The sequence below is a fragment of the Pteronotus mesoamericanus genome, unplaced genomic scaffold (genome assembly GCF_021234165.1).
Source record: "Pteronotus mesoamericanus isolate MK-2021 breed Mesoamerican mustached bat unplaced genomic scaffold, CSHL_Meso_final scaffold_507, whole genome shotgun sequence".
Taxonomy (NCBI): Eukaryota; Metazoa; Chordata; class Mammalia; order Chiroptera; family Mormoopidae; genus Pteronotus; species Pteronotus mesoamericanus.
In genome coordinates, this window is record NW_026555319.1 from 2,930,710 (window position 1) to 2,951,020 (window position 20,311).

Consider the following 20,311-nt stretch of genomic DNA (forward strand, 5'->3'; position numbering starts at 1 on the left):
GGTTGGTATAGTGTAACTGGCGGTGTTTCTGTTATCCTAGTGGCATGAAAAGGAACGTCTCAGAATCAGTGGCGTCTTAAATATGTGAAACTTTTAATGTTTGTAGTTTTGATTGGATTCTTTTAGATGTCTTTTCTGCATATTTAGTATGATAACTCAGCACCATTTTGGCTTCAAAAATACAGTTTTTTATAGCTGTTTTAAAAAGATTTTATTTTTTTCTTGAAAAAAGAGAGGGGAAAACATTAACGTTTGAGAGAAACATCAATCAGTTGCTTCTTGCACGCCCCCAACTGGGGACCTGGCCTGCATCCCAGGCATGTGCCTGACCATTAGGGAAGGAACTGGCGACCTTTCTTTTCACAGGCTAGCACTCAATCCACTGAGCCGTGCCAGCCAGGGCTAAAAATGCAGCTTTCTAGATTGTTTGTACAGTGGACCCTTGAACAACATGAGAGTCAGGGGCTCCAACCCGCCACGCAGCCAAAATCTTTGTACTCCTTTTGAATCCCCTAAAACGTAACCACTAAGAACCTATTTTTTTATTGGATTTATTGGGGTGACATTGGTTCATAGAAGTATAGGTTTCAGGGGTACAGTTCTGTAATATACTATCTACATATTGTGTGCTCACCCCCCCAAGTCTCCTTCCATCACAATTTATCCCCCCTTTTGCGCTCTCCTGCTTCCCCCATCCCTCTTTCCAGTCTGGTAATTATCATGCTGCTGTCTGTCTAGGTTGGTTGGTTATTTTATTTTCGCTTAATCCCTTCACCGTTTCCCCCTAGACCCCCCCACCGCCCCCGCAACTGTCGGCCTGTCCTCCGTGTGCCCTGCTGTTGGCTGGGAGCCCCATCACCGACATGAACCCTTACGGAGCACCCACCTTGTATGTCGTGTGTGTTGCGTGCTCTCTCCTTACAATGGACTAAGCTGGAGAAAAGTCAGTGTTGTTAAAATCATGAAAAAGAAAATACGTTTACAGTAATTATTGAAAACTGCATACAAGTGGATCCATGCAGTTCAAACCCATCCTATTATGCTCCGCTGTATCCCATTAAAATCTTTTTTTTTTTTTTAAGGGTTTTTTTCCAATATAGGTTTTTTTGGTTTGTTTGTTTTAATCCTTGCATCCAAGGACGTATTTATTGATTTTTAGGAAGAGAGAGAGAAACGTCCATGTGACAGAGAAACATAATTGATTATATGCCCCTACTGGGGATCAAACTCAGAACCTTTTGGTGCCTGGGATGATGCTCCAACCAACTGAGCCACCCAGCCAGGGCTAAAGTATTTTACTTTTTAAATACTCTGCAAAGCTGTTTGGTTACACCTCGTCTCTCAATCCGATACACAGTGAAATTCTGACAGTGCCAGAGATCCGGACTGCTTTACCTGTTCTGAATGTATTTTGGAACTTGTGCACCTCAAGGCAGTTTTGAGTTTGTACTTACGTATCTAACAACTCCTTAAGGATAATGAACATAACCTAATCCCTACGAAAGTTCAAAGGCTAATGCTCGCTCGCAAATTTGATTTGTTCTTACATGCTTACATCAACGCCCTTCCGCTGCCAGTCCCGTTTGAATTGACTCATCAACTAGTGGCAGTTCCCGGGCTTTTAGCGCTGTGCCAGGCTGACTCTCTGTTTGCGTTTGAGGGCAGGTGAGGAAATGGCTCGAGAAGCCAAAAAAGCACGGAGAGCGGGCGGCCTGGCCGGCAGCAGTTCCGACGACAGCGGGAGCGGGTCCGACGCCTCCGAGGCCGACGACGAGAGCGACTGCGGGAGCTCCAAGAACCTGAGCTCTGGAGACGACGACGACTTCAACCCCTTCCGAGACGAGTCCAGCGAGGACGACGAGGGCGGTGAGCTCTCGGCCCGTCAAGTGGGGCCTGCGGGGTAGCCGTTTCCTTGTGTTCGGAGGTGTCTTCTCTGCGGGGTGCACGTTATTACAGAGTGTAGTCCCGGTTTGTCTGTCCTCGGGAGGCTCTGTCCGTTTATATGAGATAATGAGCTCAGGCTTGTACAGTGGTTTTTAACCTCAGACGGCAGAGTCATATGTGCCCCCTGGTGTACGGGTGTGACGGGCCGTGGTGGACGACAGGCGGTTGGTGACAGGTTACCAGTTAACAATACAAAAAAGTTGGCTGTTTTCCTTTGACGATTCTGTACTTGTTTTAACAAATGATTTGACATATCATTTCTTAACTTTCAGATCCTTGGTTAATCAGAAAAGACCACAAGAAAAATAAAGATAAAAAAAGGAAGAAAAGTATCGATCCAGATTCTATTCAAAGTGCCTTATTAGCATCAGGTCTTGGATCAAAACGACCAAGTTTTTCATCTACACCAGTTATTCCGCCTGCTCCTAACAGCGCACCAGGTATCCATGTGGAAGCTTGCTTTGTCTGTGAATTGTGCTTTTGAACAAAACAAATGTTTGAACTCCGTACTGATTTTTAACAAATGTACTTTATCTAGCTAACAGTAATACCAACAGTAATAATAGCCTTATAACAAGTCAGGACGCCGTGGAAAGGGCCCAGCAGATGAAGAAAGATCTACTTGATAAGCTGGAAAAATTAGCTGAAGACCTCCCTCCAAATACCCTGGATGAACTCATAGATGAACTAGGCGGCCCCGAGAATGTTGCTGAGGTAAAAAGGACTGGAGCGGGGTTTTGTCTTGTCCTGCTGATTTCGTGCCACTTGTAAAGCCCTGCAGAATGAGTGAGACTCTGGGTGTTACGTAACGGTCTCGTTTACTCTCAGATCTCGAGGCCCCTGCTCTTCAGTCCTCGCCCAGCGCCCTTCGTGTCGGAGTGTCTGCCCCGAGACGCTTGTCTTTGCCCCCATGCCTGGCAGGTGGCCTCTGTGATCACTGCCACGTCTGCTGCCTTCACGGGAATTTGAACTTTTCAGAACCAGGGCCTGTGTTGCGACACCCCTGTCCCCCACTGCCTGGTGCTGCCGGGGTGCGCAGTGCAACGGGCCGCTCGTCCCTTCTGCCTTGTGCCCAGTTGCTCCATGAGGGGTCCTGGGGCGCGTGCGGGCGCCGTGAGCTTACAGGGCACTGTTGTTTGGCTCTGCAGATGACCGGCCGCAAGGGGAGGGTTGTAAGCAATGATGATGGAAGTATATCTTACGAGTCAAGGTCTGAACTAGACGTCCCTGTGGAAATACTAAATATCACAGAAAAACAAAGATTTATGGACGGAGATAAGGTATGTTTCTCCAGGACTTTTTTCTCCATTTTTATCATTGGGTGCTTTTCAATGATAATATCGGCCATATTTTTAGACATTTAGATTAATCTCTAGAAGGCTTTTTCTTTTAATATAAATTATGCCTGTTGAAGGTCATTATTCTATATTTTTAAATAATTGTACATAATCACGGACCATTTACGTACTTTATTTTCTCATAAAATGAATGTAATAAGTGTTTTGTGCTATGCACAGAATTAGTTGTGGTTCTTGATGGTTTCGGGGGCTTTTGAAATCTTTAATCAGAATGTTAGGGTAGTGCGTTCTCCCAGGTCATCCTAGGGGCGCCAGATGCAACGCCACCCTCCTGCCCAGTCTCATTCTGAATGTAGACATGTGTGAAGCGTGCCCATGTACTGAGGTCCTGGGGCCTAGCTGCTGCTTTTTTGCTCTGCCGTGTCGCACTGGGGTGGCCGACTCTGCACGGCTTGCGGATTGGCCTGGTCCATCTGACCTCTGGAGGGAATTCCGTTGCCCCCAAAGGCTCTTTCTGATTGTTAGGGAAGCCTCGTCAGAGTTTCAGACTCTTGGCCCAGTTCTTCCCCCATCTAGTGGGAAATGCTTTACATGCTTGCCGATGAGGTTGCTAAGAAACGGGTGGCGCCGTTGAGCGCCATGCCTCAGTCTAAAGGCGGGCAGTAGAGCTGCCTCTGTGTACCCACACTTTGCATATTTCAGTGAATTTTTCTGCTTTGTAACTAGGACATAGGTGATAGCATTGTCAAAGTTGTGTTTTTAATAGATTTAAAAGTTCATGTTACGTGTTGTACAGGTTGTAGGTACACATGGTATCTGTTATTTTATGTACTTGTTTCATGAATTTGCCCCTACGTATTAGGGAATAGTATTAATTGGAACTCATTTCGGCTGTTAAGTGCCAGAAAACACAGTCGTGCTGATTTAATCCGGGTAGGAGTTCATTCTCCCGGCGCACTCCTTCCTGGAGCACTAGCCAAGGCCGGCGTGACCACCGGAGGAGCGGGCCGCCTCTGCCCTGTCCCTCACTGTGTGGGCCGCCGTTTCCATGCCGCCACCGTGTAAGGCGGCCGCCTCAGACTCATTCCTGACCCTCTGCCTCTCAGCCAGCAGAGGGGAGCGGCAAGGAGAGGGCGTATTCTCAACTTCAAGGACATTTTCTGAACCTTGTTCCCATCACTACAACCTACTGGCTGGTGTGTGCCCACCCTGAGCTGCAAGGGAGACTGTGACATGTGATCCTGATTCTGGGCAGCCATGCCTTTGGCTAAAATTGGGGGTTCTTAATTTAGGGAGCAGAGGAGAGTGGGCATTGGTGGGTCCCCAGTAGTCTCTACCTAAAGACTTTCTTTAGGATACCTCCCGGTTTGTCTTTGTGCAGAGATGATCTTTTTTCCTCTTACATTCGATACAGAATATTGCTATCATATCAGAAGCTGCCAGCTCAGGTATTTCATTACAAGCAGATCGGAGAGCCAAAAATCAAAGGCGAAGAGTTCACATGACTTTGGAATTGCCCTGGAGTGCTGATAGAGCAATTCAGCAATTTGGTACGTTTCTACGCTGAAGCTAACTAATAGGCAGTGGAATCATTAGGGAAATGTGTGCATGTCAAAGTCTATATTTAATGTCAGACATCTTAAACCTGACACACTTGGATTGTGGCGGTGTTTGTGAGTTGCATATACCTTAAAGTAGAGCGTACGTCATGAATTCTCACCTGTTCATCACAACGCAGAGGAGCTGCAGGGGGCTCCCTCGGGCTTGTGGCCTGCTGTCCCAGAGCAGGGCTCTCAGGGGTGACTTGTTACAGACCTACACGAGGTGTCACTCATGTCCTTTTCAGCCCTGGGAGGCTTCCCAGAGGGCGCAGCGCCCTTCCTGCCCTTCTATCCTCATGTTCCTGGCACCTGGTGATCGTGAACAAGACTTTGGGGAGAATCTTGAGAAGCTGTGTGCATCAGCAGCACCCCATAAATTTTATTTATGGGGATAAAATGAGTTCCCAAAAGGAGCTGTTTTTCAGTAGAGACCTTTGGCTACGCAGCTGTCACCTGCAGAACCTCAGCAGTTTCGATGTGCAGCAGCGCCAGCTGGGTAAACGAGAGTGTGAGCGCGCTGCCACCGTGCGTCCTGTCGGCTCTCTTCTCTCATGTCTTACTCTGCAAGACGCCAGTCGTGTTTTCCAGAGTTCCGTAAACTGCCCTCTTAAGAACTCAATTCAGAACTCAGTTAACCACACTGGGGTAGCAATAACACGTGCAGCTAGCATTTAACAGTTTTGTATTTTTCCTGTTGTTTCAGGGTTTCTAGAGACCGTCTTAGTGTTAAATTCTAGGAATAGGTCTCAGAATTCTCTCTTTCTAGTGAACACACCTGGTTTTTTAAAATGTTGTTGCAGGGCGAACTCATAGATCAAACCAAGTCACTGCACCCGAGTATGTCTTCCTGATTTCTGAACTGGCAGGAGAGCAGAGATTTGCATCTATTGTTGCTAAAAGACTTGAGAGTTTGGTGAGTTTCTGAGTTGTACAGATGTGTGTAAAGGATGGTGTTGGTTCCCTGCCTTCTGTTCCTTGATTGGACATTCTGTGTCTTGACAGGGGGCACTGACGCATGGTGACAGAAGAGCGACCGAGTCTAGAGACCTGAGCAGGTTCAACTTCGATAATAAGGTGCGTCCCAGAGCTGTGTCTCCGAAACCTTGCAGGGACTGTTGAAGGCTTACAACTGCCGCCTCTTAGGGGTTGGCTGTAAAATCATGGTTTCCCGGTCACAGTAAGATAGGGTTTCACATATCAGCTAGATCTTTAGTCATCAACTCTGCAGTATGATCTTATTCCTGTTGGAAAATAGGAAGGAGGTACTACATGTTTGTGAATGAATCAAGTAGGAGTTCCCAGACGTGAAGTTACTTACTGAATGTCTGCTGTGTGTGAAGGTGTAAATTAAGCACCAGGGAGGACAGAATAGGTATGAAGATAACTTAGTCCTGTTGTTTTTTAACCTTTGCTACAATAATTGTTGTTACAGTGTTCAGTTGGTCATGTGATTGAAGAGTACCCAAATGCTAAAACTGGTTTTGTTTTTGATTTTATTGCAGTATGGAAGAAATGCATTAGAAATTGTCATGAAATCCATTGTAAACCTAGATTCTCCTATGGTATCACCACCTCCAGACTATCCTGGAGAATTCTTTAAAGGTAACTTTTTAAAATAATCATAACAAAGGAAAGTGAGTACTGATAAAGTGGTACTAAAATTTGTTTGAACATGTGGTGGTGTCTTAGATTTTAGTTTCTTTTGGATATCAATTGCATAAAATTCAGAAATTGAAGGTTACTGGTTACCTATGTTGACCAATTGTAATAAGCAATAAATTTATTAAATTTCATACAAATGAAGCGCATTAGCTCTTGACAGTGTACCGTGTGTTATTACTCGATTAGTAAAGGAAAATAGTTTTGTTAGAGTAATTTAAAATTTTTTAAAATTGAGTTGCTGGGGAGTGTGGGGAGAAAGAGAAACACGGGTTTGTTGGTCCACTTATGTACGCATTCACTGTTTGATTCTTGTATGCGCTCTGACCGGAAATTGGACTTGCAACCTTGGTGTCTCTGGATGACGCTCTAATCAGCTGAGCTACCCGGCCAGGACTGAAGAGTTTTTTCTTGTATTATTAATTATTGTATTTTCCTTACGAACAACTATGAACCTGTTTTTGCTCCACCCTCTAGTACTTTGAATTAGAGTCAAATTGAATTATAGTCTAGTAATTTATGGGGATAAAATGAGTTCCCAAAAGGAGCTGTTTTTCAGTAGAGACCTTTGGCTACGCAGCTGTCACCTGCAGAACCTCAGCAGTTTCGATGTGCAGCAGCGCCAGCTGGGTAAACGAGAGTGTGAGCGCGCTGCCACCGTGCGTCCTGTCGGCTCTCTTCTCTCATGTCTTACTCTGCAAGACGCCAGTCGTGTTTTCCAGAGTTCCGTAAACTGCCCTCTTAAGAACTCAATTCAGAACATACTGATTATTCTGCATGTTGCCTGCGGGGGGGTGGGGGGGGCATTACCATGTCAATACTGACAGGTAACACTTGGGAAGGAAGCATGTTTCTATCCCTGTTTACACAATTATTTAAGGAAGCATTCTGCTCCGTGTTCAAAATCATGTAAATTCTGTGGTGACAACTGCATAGCCAGAGAGCTCTACTGCCAGAGATTGCTTTTTGAAAGATGAGGTATTTTAACGAAATAATAAAATGCAGTGTGAAGCTTGAGAGATTTTTGGAGTGTCCCTTAAGGCCTTTGGGGGCTGTGGGTTCCGTTTAATTCAGCTAATAAGAGCTGTGGAAGATAACATACGCTGTCTTGTTCCTTCTTTCCTTCTTTCTTTTTCTTTTTTCTTTCTTCGTTTTTTAGATTTTTTTTTATTTTAGAGGAAAAGGAAGGGAGAAAGGGAGAGAAATATCTGATATGCGATGTGCAAGAGAAACATCAATTGGTTGCCTCTTACGTGCCCCCCTACGGGGACCTGGACAGGGATCAAACCAGAGACCTTTCGGTTTGCAGGCCGGGGCCCAGCCCACTGAGCCACACCTGCCAGGGCTAGGCTGTCTTAATGCTAGAACATGATCTAGTTGATTAGTTAGGTCGTTGGGGCTATCAGGGCTTTTTTGTGGGTTTGTTTTTTTTTTTAAGAGATTTTATTTTCAGAGAGAGAAGAAGGGAGGGAGCGAGAGAGGGAGAGAAACATTGATGTACAAGAGATACATCAATTGGTTGCCTCTCATACATCCCCAACTGGGGACCCAGCCCGCAACCCAGGCCTGTGCCCTGACTGAGAATCGGTCCAGCACCTCTTCATTTCGCAGGCCGGTGCTTAGTCCACTGAGCCACACCAGGCAGGGCTGTCAGGTTTCTTACAAATTTATTTTTTTACAGATGTCCGGCAAGGACTGATAGGAGTTGGCCTGATAAATGTAGAAGATCGCTCAGGAATTCTTACTCTAGATAAAGGTAATGGTATTAGTTTTGCATGTGCACATAGTGGTTACTGTATCAGAAAGCCCATTTTGTCATTTATGCGTTTGTCAACTTGCAGGGGGAGCTTTAGATTCGTAGTTTGTCCCTTGTTACCCAGTGCTCCCAAAGCACTGGGTGGTTTCTGTCCACTCTGGTTATTCAGAAGAGGTTCAACTTCTGTCTGAATAGCAGCCGTTCACAACCCAGGTCGCCTATATAATCAGCTGTGAAACTTTTATTTATTTTTTAAAAGATCCTATTTACTTATTTTTGGAGGGAGAAAAAGGGAGAGCAACATTGATGTGAGAGAGAAACATCATTGCGTGGCTGCCTCTTGCAAGCATCCAGCGGGGCGCCTAGCCTGCAACGCAGGCATGTATCCCAACCGGGAATCAAACCAGCGACCTTTTGCTTTGGCAAGAGAATACCCAGCCCACTGAGTGACACCAGTCAGGGCAGCTGTGAAGCTTTTAAAAAAGTGAAGTCCAGAGTCGAGCTCAGGTATAGGTCACCTTCCAAAGCTCCGGGGCGTTCTGGTCGTGCAGCCGGCACGGATCCCCGGCCTGTAGCGTTCACAGCTCCGCAGCCGAGGCCTGACATCGGAGCGCACGCGTTCTCGTGTCAGAGTGCGTGCATGCTTTCAGTAAGTGGAGTCGGAGATGCAAAAATTCAACTCATCAGACGTATTTTGAGCCTGTTACTATGGTCGTGCTAGTTGCTAGAGGTAGAAATGGTCAAATTCTATCTATTCTGGGAACAGTGCAGAAGTTGTGATGGAAGACTTTAGAGGAGGAAGTGAGACTTTGAACTAAGTATAGATGAACACAGTTTTAATCACCAGTTGTGTCTATTAAATCTTTCATATAATCTTGTCATTGCAGATTATAACAACATAGGGAAATTCTTAAATAGGATTTTGGGCATGGAGGTGCATCAACAGAATGCGTTGTTTCAGTATTTTGCAGACACACTCACCGCAGTTGTTCAAAATGCCAAAAAAAATGGAAGATATGATATGGGAATCTTAGGTAAGTGGGACATTTTTTAAACATCACGTGTATTCCTGTTAAAATGTTCTTTTTACATTTGTAATGCTTTTTGTTGTTCAAGATCTTGGTTCAGGAGATGAGAAAGTGAGGAAAAGTGATGTTAAGAAGTTTCTGACTCCGGGATACTCGACGTCTGGCCACGTCGAGTTGTATACAGTGAGTCTGGCAGCTGCGTGGCGCTCGGGGGGGGGCCGCCCAGGGTGGAGGGCGCTCCTGGCAGTGAGTCGGGTGTCAGCGTCGCTCTTTCTTTTATAGATTAGTGTCGAGAGGGGAATGTCCTGGGAGGAAGCTACCAAGATCTGGGCAGAGCTGACAGGACCAGACGATGGCTTTTACCTGTCACTGCAGGTTAGACTCGGTGCCTCCCCCTGTGGGTTGTCCGGACACGGGCTTTCGCTGCCGACATTGGGACTCTGTTTGCTTTGGGCCAATTTTCCAATTATATTTAGCTTGCTGGGGTTTGATAATTTATTACTGTAATTGTGGCTTTTCCATATATGTTCCTTTTCATTTACTGTATTTGAGAGATGTTGTTAGATGCAGTTTTTGAGTTACTACACAGTCTTTTTAGACTCAATCCCCTTTTCCATAATATAGTAATCTTTTTTAGTCCTAGTAATGCTTCATGTCTTAAAGGTTCACTTTTCAGTTATTAGTGTAATTACGTTCTTTTGTTTAGTATTTGCCTGTGGAAAGAGCTAAGGAGGGAAAAATGTTTGTACATGGGTGTACATTTATATTAAGACATACACAAATGTACGCATACATGGTACAGTATTTTGAATTTATATTTATTCTGTTCAAGACTATCAAGTTTTTATCTCGCCTCTTTTATCTGTGTCGTCTTTTTTCGATACTGATCATCCGTGCTCTCCAGGGCACATGAGGTGATGAAATATGGGTTGTGTAATATGGTAGTCCTGAAAATAAAATTTAAAAAAAAAATAACTTCTTTTGCATATTCTCCCATTCTCTCATCTTAAAAAATAGTAGTATCTTTTGTGCATTGTCAGCAAGCGGCAATTACATAGTGAGCTCTTCTTTTAACCTTTACTTGTAATCCTAATCCTGCAGGCAACACATAGGTATGTAAGGCCCCCTCGCTCCTCCTTTGGGCCTGTCTCTGTGGCCGCTTCCTTCATTGGAGGCCCATTCTGCCAGAGGCCTGTGTCTGAGGGAGGGCGTGGCGGAGGCGGGGCCACTGCGCTTTGCAGCTAAACCTGCGGCCCCCCCCCCCGTGCCTGGGAGGCATCCGGTGGGACCATCTGGTGGGACCGGAGACCTTTAGTTCGCTCCCCACCCCTTGAATTCCTCTTTGTTGTGCTACTGCGTACTTTGATAGAAAGTTCCTGTCCAGTGTGATGGTGTTCTGATTTCGTTTCCTTTCTACTTCAGGTGTTCGTGTGTTTGGGGCTTTTTGGCCTCCATGCCTCAAATATCCTCTCTTTAAAGTTTGTGGTTTTGGTCGAGTGTGTGCTGTTAGTCGTTCTTGGTCAGCATTCTTAGGTGTCTGACGTGCTCTTTCAATACAGGGTTTTAAGTCTTTTTATTTCAGAAGGTTTTCTGAGTTTTTATTTGCAAAGTTTTTAGTGTTGTGTTTTCTTGAATTTCTCCGTAATCAGGACCTTTTTCTATCCATACATTAGATCTTTGCCTGTTTCTCATATCTCATTTTTTATTTTCATTTTTAATAGCTTTATTAAGATATAATTTATATACCATGCAGTTCATCCACTTAAGTGTATAATTGTATGATTTTTGGTATATTACATTGTTTTTAAAATTGTGATAAAGTATATGACAAAATTTGCCACTTTAACCGTAGTTAAGTGGCATTAGTTATATTCAGTGTTGTACAACCATCGTCACTGCTTCCAAAACTTTCTCATCATCCCAAATAGAATACACCCATTAAACCACAGCTCCCACCCCCTCCCAGAGCGCCCAGGACCTGCTGGCCTGCCTTCTACCTGTGTCTTCATGAATTTGCGTGTCTAAGTGGAACTGTGCAGTGTTTGTCCTTCCGTGTCATCTTTCACTCAGCATGACGTGTTCACGGTTCTTCTGTGCTATAGCCTGTTTCAGAACTCCGTTTCTTTTTTGTGACTGAGTCATATTCCAGGGTGTGGATAGACACTTCCGCTCTTTATTTGTGAATATTCGCCAAATGGCCCGTTGTAAGTGAAGACCTGGTTCGTGGCCCAGCTCCCTAACGGGGAGCATCTGAGGGCCCGCGGGTGGGGCTGGGCAGCCAAGTGGCCGTCTGGAGCCAGAGCCCTGGGCGACTCTGAAGAGACAGGGAGTGCATATTTTAGGTTTTGCAGGCCGTATATGGTCTCTGCTTTGCGTTTTTCCCCCTCCCTCCCTTTTTCCTTCTGTCCCTTCCTCACACTGGTAAATGTCAGAGCCACAGGCCAGGCATGGTCCGCCGGCCTGGTTTGCTGGTCCCGGGCCCAAGAGCAAAAGCTCTCAAACTGGACCCGGCTCCTAGTTGGGCGAGTGGGATGGTTGGTTGGTTTGAAAATCTCACCGAGATCATTGTAGATTCCCATGAGGTCATGAGAACTGATACAGAGAAATTCCTTGTGCAGCAGTTTCCCTAAAGGGGAACAGTTTACCAAACTGTAGCATGCGGTCACAACCAGGATATTGATATAGTTCACCAGATTTTGTCCGCACTTCTCCCTTAGATGGGATTTGGATCGGTCCACATAGGGCGTTGGCTGTTGTTTTTCATTTGAAATTATCACCAGAACTTGAAACGCAGGTAGACTCTGATGACGGGTTCTTCGAAGCTCATCCCGGGCAACTCCCGAGGCTGCTGGGCCCTTGGCCCTCAGCCCTCGGCCCGGCCTCCGCAGGGTCAGGGCCCTGCCCTGCGCTCCCCACGCGCTGCGGGGTGGTGCTCACTCCGGGGCTGGGAGCGGGCCCGGCGTGGCTGAAAGTGTGCAGTCACCAGTGTTCCTGTTTTCTCACTTTTCTTAATAGATAAGGAACAACAAGAAAACGGCCATCTTAGTTAAAGAAGTGAACCCCAAAAAGAAGCTTTTCTTAGTTTATAGACCAAATACTGGGAAACAGCTCAAATTAGAAATTTATGCTGATCTAAAGAAGAAATATAAGAAGGTATTTGTTTGTATGCTGTGTTATTTATAAGTACTTATTTTATAATAACGTTGAAACTAAGTTTAGAAGAATGTTGTATTTATGTATAAAATGATTTCATATTTGATGATTGGAAAATTGTTTTCAGAAAAAAGTTTTTGTCGTTTTGTTATTAATATCCCAGTTTTAATGTTATTTACTCTTAAGAAACCTGTAAGGTGATTATTTGGGATAGCTTGTGTTGTCAAAAAAAAGTTTCCAGTATAATTAGAAGTTATTATTCATTTAAAAAAATTTTTTAATTTATAGTTAGAGGGAGAAAACACCAATCGTTGCCTCTCACACACCCCCAACTGGGGACCCGGCCTGCAAATCAGGCAGGTGCCCTGACCAGGAATCAACCCACTGAGCCACACCAGCCAGGGCTAGAAGTTTTTAAATAAAGAGAAGATGAGCAAGACTGAAATATCTTCCTTGCAACTCTTGGTTTTATTTTTTATTATGAAATGTAATGATTTCTGGGTTTTTTCCCTAGCATTACTATTAGTAATTATTTTATTATTGGTGTTACTTCCTACTATTATCCTCCTAGGCATTGTCACTTGGAAACAATTTTAATTAACCCAGCTCTTTGAGAAATTTGTTACAGAAGAGGAACCCCATGGCAGAGCTTGATATGGGGTCCTCAGATGCAACCAGTAGTAGCAAGGGCCAGGTTTCTGCGTAGAGACGGTTTGGAATTGGCTTTACCAGCCAGATGAGGCAGCTGGTTTGTGCAAAACAATTCTGTCTCAGTGGAGCTTCTGTCTTCCTTCCACAGGTGGTCTCGGATGATGCGCTGGCCCACTGGCTAGATCAGTATAATTCATCTGCAGACACTTGCACTCATGCTTATTGGTTAGTATTTGGCTTCTCATGGGATTTTCCAAGGTGCTGTCAGGATTTAATTCAGCACGCCCGTACTGGGCAGCACCCGCGCCTGGGGGTGCACGAGCACGTCGCCCCGGCTCTGCGTGCTCCACCAGCACAGTCCTTGCGTGCGGCCCCCACGCCGTCGGCTTCCTCCTGCTCTGTGCCGAGGCTTTGGTGCCTCCAGCTCCCACTGTCTGCCAGTGGGGGCTTCAGTGCCGTTCTCAGTCGTCAGAGACTGACTTTTTCCCTCCTACTCCCCATCCTTGTCTTCCTTTATTTTTTCTTTCCTCTCTGTTTTTTTAAAGCTTTCCTGATGTCCCAAATCAGTTTTATTCTGAAGGCTGCGGAGCTTGGGGGAGACCCCACAGGGGCCCGCTGTGCTGCTCGGCTGGTGGGGGCTGGCCCTGCAGTGCGTGCGTCAGGGCTGGCGTGCGCGCGCTTGCTGCTCTGCAGCTCTGCGCCCTCCCGCGTCCTCTCAGCTGCTCACTGGCTGCCGGGCCTCTGGCCCACGTTATGGGAAGGAGGGGAAGATACAGGTGAATTTGAGGAAGGTTTAAAAAAATTTATGTCTTTTTTACACACATGAAGTTAGGTGAATTTGTTCTGATGTGGGCAATGTTTCTATTCTTTGTTTTTGAGTAATTAGTACTGTTGGAAATTAGGAAAAACCTTTAAGATAAAATATTTTAAAAGTTAACCTACAAAAATCCTCTAAAAATTTGCTTTTGATTTTTAGCAAGAAAAATGACCTAGTACTATATATTCATTTTGAATTAATACTGGAAAGATGTTGCTGAATTATGAAAATAATTTTAACCATAACATTTTGATGGTTAAAAGAAATACGCTTTTTTTGAAAAAAACTTAAATATGCTTTTTTTTTTAATTTTTGGTTTGCTGAAGCCTTTCCCATTTACCTGAAATACTGTAGAAATAAGTGGCAGGGTTTTTTTTCTTCTAAGATTTTATTTATTTTTAGAGAGGGGGAAGGAAGGGAGAGAAACATTGATTGGTTCTCTCTGGTACACGTGCCCTGACCAGGATCCAAAACAGAAACCCAGGCTTATGCCCTGACCAGGAGTCGGTCCAGGTGACTTTGGCCTTGCAGAAGAACACCCAACCAACCAGTGAGCCACCCTGGTCAGGGCCGGCAGGATTATTGTATAAGCCAGCATTAACATATATAGTAATAGCACAGCAAACTAGTGGGTATTAAAATGGAAAATGTTTAAATGGACATCAAAATCAGTAAGTCAGCCATGTCATAGGGAGTCAGGCCCCAGAAATAACTAATTTTAAAAATCAGGAGCGGGAGTCTACATTGGAAAGGATGATTAGTGTATCAGAGGGACGGTAACCTAAGAAACTGTCAGTACAGGTAGGTGGTGGTGGGGAGTTTTCCTCAAGATTTGGGTGGACTTTGCAAGTCCTGTGTGTGTGTGTGTATGTAAATAATGCCCCTCCCCCCATCTCTCCTAGGCGAGGCAATTGCAAAAAAGCAAGCTTGGGATTAGTTTGTGAAATAGGTCTTCGGTGCCGCACGTATTATGTGTTATGTGGCTCGGTGCTGAGCGTCTGGACAAAAGTCGAGGGTGTTCTAGCTTCTGTCAGTGGCACAAACGTGAAGATGCAGATAGTTCGGCTGAGAACAGAGGACGGACAGCGGATTGTAGGTGAGTCTGAGGGTGTTTATTTGGTTTGTGCTCTGGGAAAAAGATCTGGGGGGTTTTTTTGTTTTATGTTTTTTTAAATTTAAATTTAAAAATGTATTGATTTGGGAAGGGTAGAGAAACAGCGCTTTGTTGTTCCACTAGTTTATGCATTAGGTGGTTGATTCTTGTATCTGCCCTGACCAGGGATCAACTTGCAGTCTTGGAGTATCGGGAAGGCACGAACCAACTGAGCTACCCGGCCAGGGCCTACTCTTACACCTTAGAATCTTACCGTCTCTCCCGGTATTGGGATAGAGCTCGCTGTATATATTCTTAAAATGTTGAACAGAAGTTCAGCCTTTGAACGGCCATCGCTGGTTCAAGTCCTGGGTGGTCTTTTATTTCATGCTGCTTTGCCCCCTTCCTCCCCTTCCTTACTGTTGACATCCATGCAGGCTTCCTGGCATGAAGACTTATCTCGGCCTCCTGCCCAGGGTGGGCTGCTGTCTACCATGCTGCAGTTACTGAGCCAGGTTGAGACTCTGGAACTGCTGAAGCCACTGCACAGAGGGTGGGCTGGGCCCTGCACGGGCAGTGGCTCGCTCTTCCCACCGCATGGCTGGTCCTGGGCTTGCCCAGGACCCCCAGCGCTTGCATTCCCCCTACGGTGTTGTCTCTGTTACGTGGAGCGGCCTTCCTCTGTGTCATCAGTGGCAGATAGACAGCCTGTGGCCAGAGTCGATCCATGAACGTTTCTTTGACGCTCAAGTACTTTCGGTTGCAAGATTTCATTTGAATTAGAGTCCAACATTTAAAATTCAAAAGCCTGAATTTTTATCTTACTTAACACAACACAGAGTGCATTGGAACACCTAACTGGAACACTGCAGCCTGCCCGTTCCCCCGGGAGGGGTTGAAAGTGCCCTGGCCCAGGGCAGTGCTGGCCGGCCGACGGCCCCTGCTCTGGCGGCCTCGGCACGCGCGGCACAGCCCTGTAGGCCTCAGAGCACAGTGTTGGCACAGTGGGGAGCTGTGAAGAGGTCAGAGGTAGGGAGGTGCTGTGCTTGACCTCTGGTCCTCCACCGAGACGACGCGGAGGCGTGTACGCGTGCTCGGGTGTCTGCGGGTGACACTGCCAAGGAATCGGGTGTCCTCTGAAGGGGCCATTTGGGTTATTAGGTACTTGTTTAGTTTTTGTTTGGAGTCTTGTTTATTACACTTAATTCATGCCTCAGTCGGAATTTGCTGTGCAGTGTAAAATGCCATGCGGTTCCTCCTGGGTGCGCCCTGTAAAAGCCTTGTTTCTGATGGCAGGTTTGATCATCCCTGCGAATTGCGTGGCCCCTCTTGTGAACCTCCTGTCCACCTCGGACCAGTCTCAGCAGCTGGCGGTCCAGCAGAAGCAGCTCTGGCAGCAGCGCCACCCCCAGAGCATCGCCAACTTGAGCAACACATAAGAGTGGACAGGTTCCAACATGGACGTATCTGAGATGCTGATGAAGCATATCATTTGCATAAAAATCAGGGACAGTTTCCAAAGAATTATAATTTTTTTCAGTTGTGCTCTCTCTAGTTAAATTTTTTTGGGAATAAGGACAAACCTGGAATAGATAGCAAAACTGAGAATCAGCAGTGCCGATGGCGGTGCATCTGTCCTTCCCTTTGCTTTGCCCACGGCGCTTCCCGCACACTTCTGCTGTGGGGGAGCAGGGGGGTGTGTGCGCGCACGCGTGTCCGTCTGTCCGTCTGTGTGTGTGTGTGTGTGTGTGTGTGTGTGTTAAAGGCTTCAAACCACGGTTGGTTTAAAACTGCTTGGAACTTCCAAAACTGGCTTTACTTAATGTCCCACAGTGCTCAGGGGTAAGGCAGGACACCCGTGCCGCCGCTGGGGGAGCTGCCCCCGATGCATGCTTTGGGTCTATAAATATAGAAAATATATATCGGTTTCTTTTCCCAACTTATTGAACACTAGGTTTATTAAAGCATGCAATGGAAGGTTGCACATCACGCATTCAGGTTTTTTCTAGTTTCTGTTCTGACAGTGCATGTTTTCAAAAGCATGCGTAAACAGACTAACAGGTGTCACGTGACGGAGAGAAACATTTGTAGGTGTATAGCATCGGTCATTGCATTTTTATAATGTTTATACCTGGGTGTTGCTTCCAACCCTGTGACTCCTCTCCCCACCCCCATGCTCCCTGCCCCAGGTTTCTTGTTAAGGTGATAAGTACAAACATTTTTTTTTTTTTTGGTGATAAAACTCATAGAAGTTAATTTTAATGTATTAATAGTATTCCTAATGAGTGCTGCAAAAAATGGCTACAAGCCTGCTTTTCTCAAAATTCCATTTTCCTTAACTTAAGGTAGTTTTAGAAAGAAAAACAACCTGGCTTCCATCTTGCAAACCCCCTTTTTTTTTTTTTTTTTTTTTTTACTTCATTATCTTAATTTGTTGGTCACTCGTAAAAAGGAAACCTTACTTGAGTTGTAAAGTAGACAGACAATGAGGAGACACTTGAGGCTTCTGCTGTATGTTTATTTCTTGTTGTTGTTACCCAGTAACTTGAATATTGTTTAATGTGTTGTAAGACATTGTAGAGTTTATCTCAAGCTGTTAAAAATGGTAATGTACAAATGTGAATAGACACTTATCTATAATATGGGTAAGTTTTGTTTTGCCTATAATAGATGTTTTATAAAAACAAGTGAGGGGACAATTGGTCTTTTTGTTTCCTTTTTTCTTTCTTTTTTTTTTTTTTGCACAGGTTGCACTATTGAAAAATTGAGATTGTATAAACCTGGTCAAAAGCTGCAAGATACCACAGTCTTGTAGATGTTAAATAAAAAGTTACTATCCTAACCAGAAGTGGACTCTTGCTTAGGCCCGCCCCACCTTCAGCAGCAGGCTGTGACCGGGGCTCTGTGGGACGCGGCTGTCGCGCGGCCTGGTTTGGCTTAAAACCTGCCACTCAGGGTTGAGATGGTGTTGATCAGGGGTGAAAGGGTAGCGCCTTCGAGTGTTTCTTGAGCTGGTTCATTTCCTTTGTTACTTTTCGGCTTCCCTCTGAGTTGAGGAGGTGGACGCTAAGCGAGGAAGAGCCGGGCTTTTGCCTCTTGTGTTTCTTTCAGCCTGAGTTCGGTTACGTCCAGTTTGGTCGAGTCAGGTTTACCATAGGTTTTCTTTCTTTGGGTTTATTTATTCTTGGTGCCTGAAGGAACAAATTGAGAATGATTTCGTTCTTTGGCATGTTTTGCCCAGCGGATGCAACTTCTATTTTCAGTCCAGTTCTTATAGCTCAGGCAGTGATCCATATGAATGTCAAGCAGTGTCCCTTGTTAGGGCCACTAGATCCAGCTGGCAGCCAAGAGAATTGTCCCACCTGCAGCAAAATTTCCCAGGTCTTGTGTGTTTAAACCAGCAGCCCGGTCAGCTCCTGTCCACATACTCAGGTGCACTAGCGCTGGGGAGGAGGCCTGAGGGACCCGCCCCTCCCCAGGGAGACGGAATGGCAGGTGGGGAGGGAGGCTGTCGGTCCAGCCCCCGCTTTCTGTGGGGCGCGTATCTTGAGCAGGTTGCGGTTTTCTGCAGGCAGTGTCGGTGCGAGGGTCCTTGAGCCTGCAGCTAGTGGACCCTACGTTCACGGGGCGATGCTCGCTCAGAATGCTGCCTGATGCCAAGGAGCATGTGGGCGTCCTGCTCTGGGTTGGACAGCTTGTTTGGCTCTTTAAAAGGTCCCAAAATGAGGCCTCTTATAGTCGACCTCCAGAGGCAGGCGGTGTGAACGTGCGGGGAGCCGAAGGGGCTGGACCCCTGCCCTGCGTGAGGTGGTGTGCGCGGCCTGGTGCCTGCCGCCCCTCCCCCTGGAGGGGGTGCACGGTCCACACGCTGTGCCCGCAGCCCAGTTGGCAAGTTCAGGGCGGCCCGCACGGGAAGGCCAGCGTTCCAGGTCCTGCTCTGTCGAAAACCCAGTCTTCACAGCGCTGGCTTCCGCACAGCAGGTTGTGCCTTTCAGGGTCCGAGGGCCCCATCTGAGTGCGGGGGCCCCGTCGAAGCCCACGGGAGTCCAGGCAGCCTCTGCAATGCCTTCCCTCCCTTCGTAGCAATATGACTCCGAGCACAAAGATTCAGCTGTCAGCCACGGCAGTGTTTTCAGAGTTTACAGTGTAGATTGTCCTGAAAACCGCCTCCCGCGCCCGGAGCTTCTTGGACGGCAGCCGGGAGAAAGGGCGTCCCACCGGTGACATGGCCTCCCCGCAGGCCGGCGGGGTTGCCCAGAGAGGTGCCGGCCGTGTGGGGGTTCCCAGAGGTACTAACAAAGTGTTTCTTGAAATACAGATTGATCAAAAAGTAAATATCTCAAGCAGTTTTCTCTTTTTGCTGCTAATCTGCAGAAACCCTGTTCAATATCATTTTTTACACCCGTGTATGTAAGTTAGCAAGACCCTGCATCCAAAGCAGCGCAGTGGAGCGTGTGTGTATGTATGTATGTATTGCACTCCAGGTAATTAGCACTTCAGAAAATGTAGAGCTGCAACAAGAAGCCCTTTTAGGGTGTTCTTTGTTTTGTTCTGTTTTGTTTTCTTGCCTCATCTGTAAAGGTAAAAGTCTAGAATACCAGGCTCCAGGGAGAGAGACTGCTGTAGAGGTGGAGTTTCTGGCTGGCGCGGGGCTCGCGTTGGCGGAAGGCCGGTGACGCTGTCAGCTTGTAGTGGGCTTGACAAGAGACGCTCCCGGCTCAGCGTTGCCGGTTGTGGATCGGCAGTGTCCTCCCGCCCTTTCCAGTTTAGCAAGAGGGGAAAATGGGTTAGATTGGAAATGATCGACACATCTCAACTTAGGAAAGCAGGCGCACAGGTGATGTACTTTCCCTTTGGGTCTTTTTCTTGACACAAGGTGAAGAGGAAGGTCCCTAGCTAAGGACTCATAATCATGCCTGAGCGATACTTGGTAGTTTCTGAGAATGGCGCTGGCGCTGCATCCCAGTCCTTGTTCGCCTGGGACCAGGTGAGCGCATCCGGTCGGCCCAGGCTCCCGGCGACTCTGCCAGGTGCTGTGGCGATGGGCTCGTGGACTGCCGTGCCGGCGCCTGGGGTCTCCCCACCAACCACACCCGTGCGCACGCACCCGGCCCGCGGTCCGTGCCTCCGTGGCCGCGGCTGGGCGCGGACACCGCTTGCAGAAACTGCCTGTTGGCTGCCAGCGTCGGGCGCAGACCCGGCACCGTTCCCCAGGCCCGCGAGGGAGGAAGCGCGTGCCCGAGGCCCGCTCACGCTGGCTCGTGGGTTCCTTCTGGGTCCAAAACCCACTTCCTGGTTTTATGCTGTACTT

At 46.7% G+C, this 20,311-nt stretch overlaps 1 protein-coding gene across 3 annotated transcripts in view; it reads left to right on the plus strand.

Moving 5' to 3' along the window:
* SBNO1 (strawberry notch homolog 1) overlaps window positions 1-19,914 on the plus strand; it is a 48,074-nt gene extending 28,160 nt beyond the window's left edge. For 2 of the 3 annotated variants that reach the window (XM_054594246.1, XM_054594247.1), the window contains exons 17-32: window positions 1,666-1,866; window positions 2,217-2,384; window positions 2,483-2,658; window positions 3,093-3,224; window positions 4,657-4,792; window positions 5,644-5,756; window positions 5,846-5,917; window positions 6,346-6,445; window positions 8,184-8,258; window positions 9,146-9,292; window positions 9,375-9,469; window positions 9,569-9,661; window positions 12,302-12,439; window positions 13,239-13,315; window positions 14,810-15,003; window positions 16,297-19,913. In XM_054594246.1, the coding sequence (XP_054450221.1) occupies window positions 1,666-1,866; window positions 2,217-2,384; window positions 2,483-2,658; window positions 3,093-3,224; window positions 4,657-4,792; window positions 5,644-5,756; window positions 5,846-5,917; window positions 6,346-6,445; window positions 8,184-8,258; window positions 9,146-9,292; window positions 9,375-9,469; window positions 9,569-9,661; window positions 12,302-12,439; window positions 13,239-13,315; window positions 14,810-15,003; window positions 16,297-16,439 (2,060 nt within the window). In that variant the 3' untranslated portion in view covers window positions 16,440-19,913. Of the gene's footprint in view, window positions 1-1,665; window positions 1,867-2,216; window positions 2,385-2,482; window positions 2,659-3,092; window positions 3,225-4,656; window positions 4,793-5,643; window positions 5,757-5,845; window positions 5,918-6,345; window positions 6,446-8,183; window positions 8,259-9,145; window positions 9,293-9,374; window positions 9,470-9,568; window positions 9,662-12,301; window positions 12,440-13,238; window positions 13,316-14,809; window positions 15,004-16,296 lie in introns of all 3 variants that reach the window. The other variant, XM_054594248.1, reaches the window with a different exon arrangement.
* The last annotated feature ends 397 nt before the right edge of the window (window positions 19,915-20,311 follow it).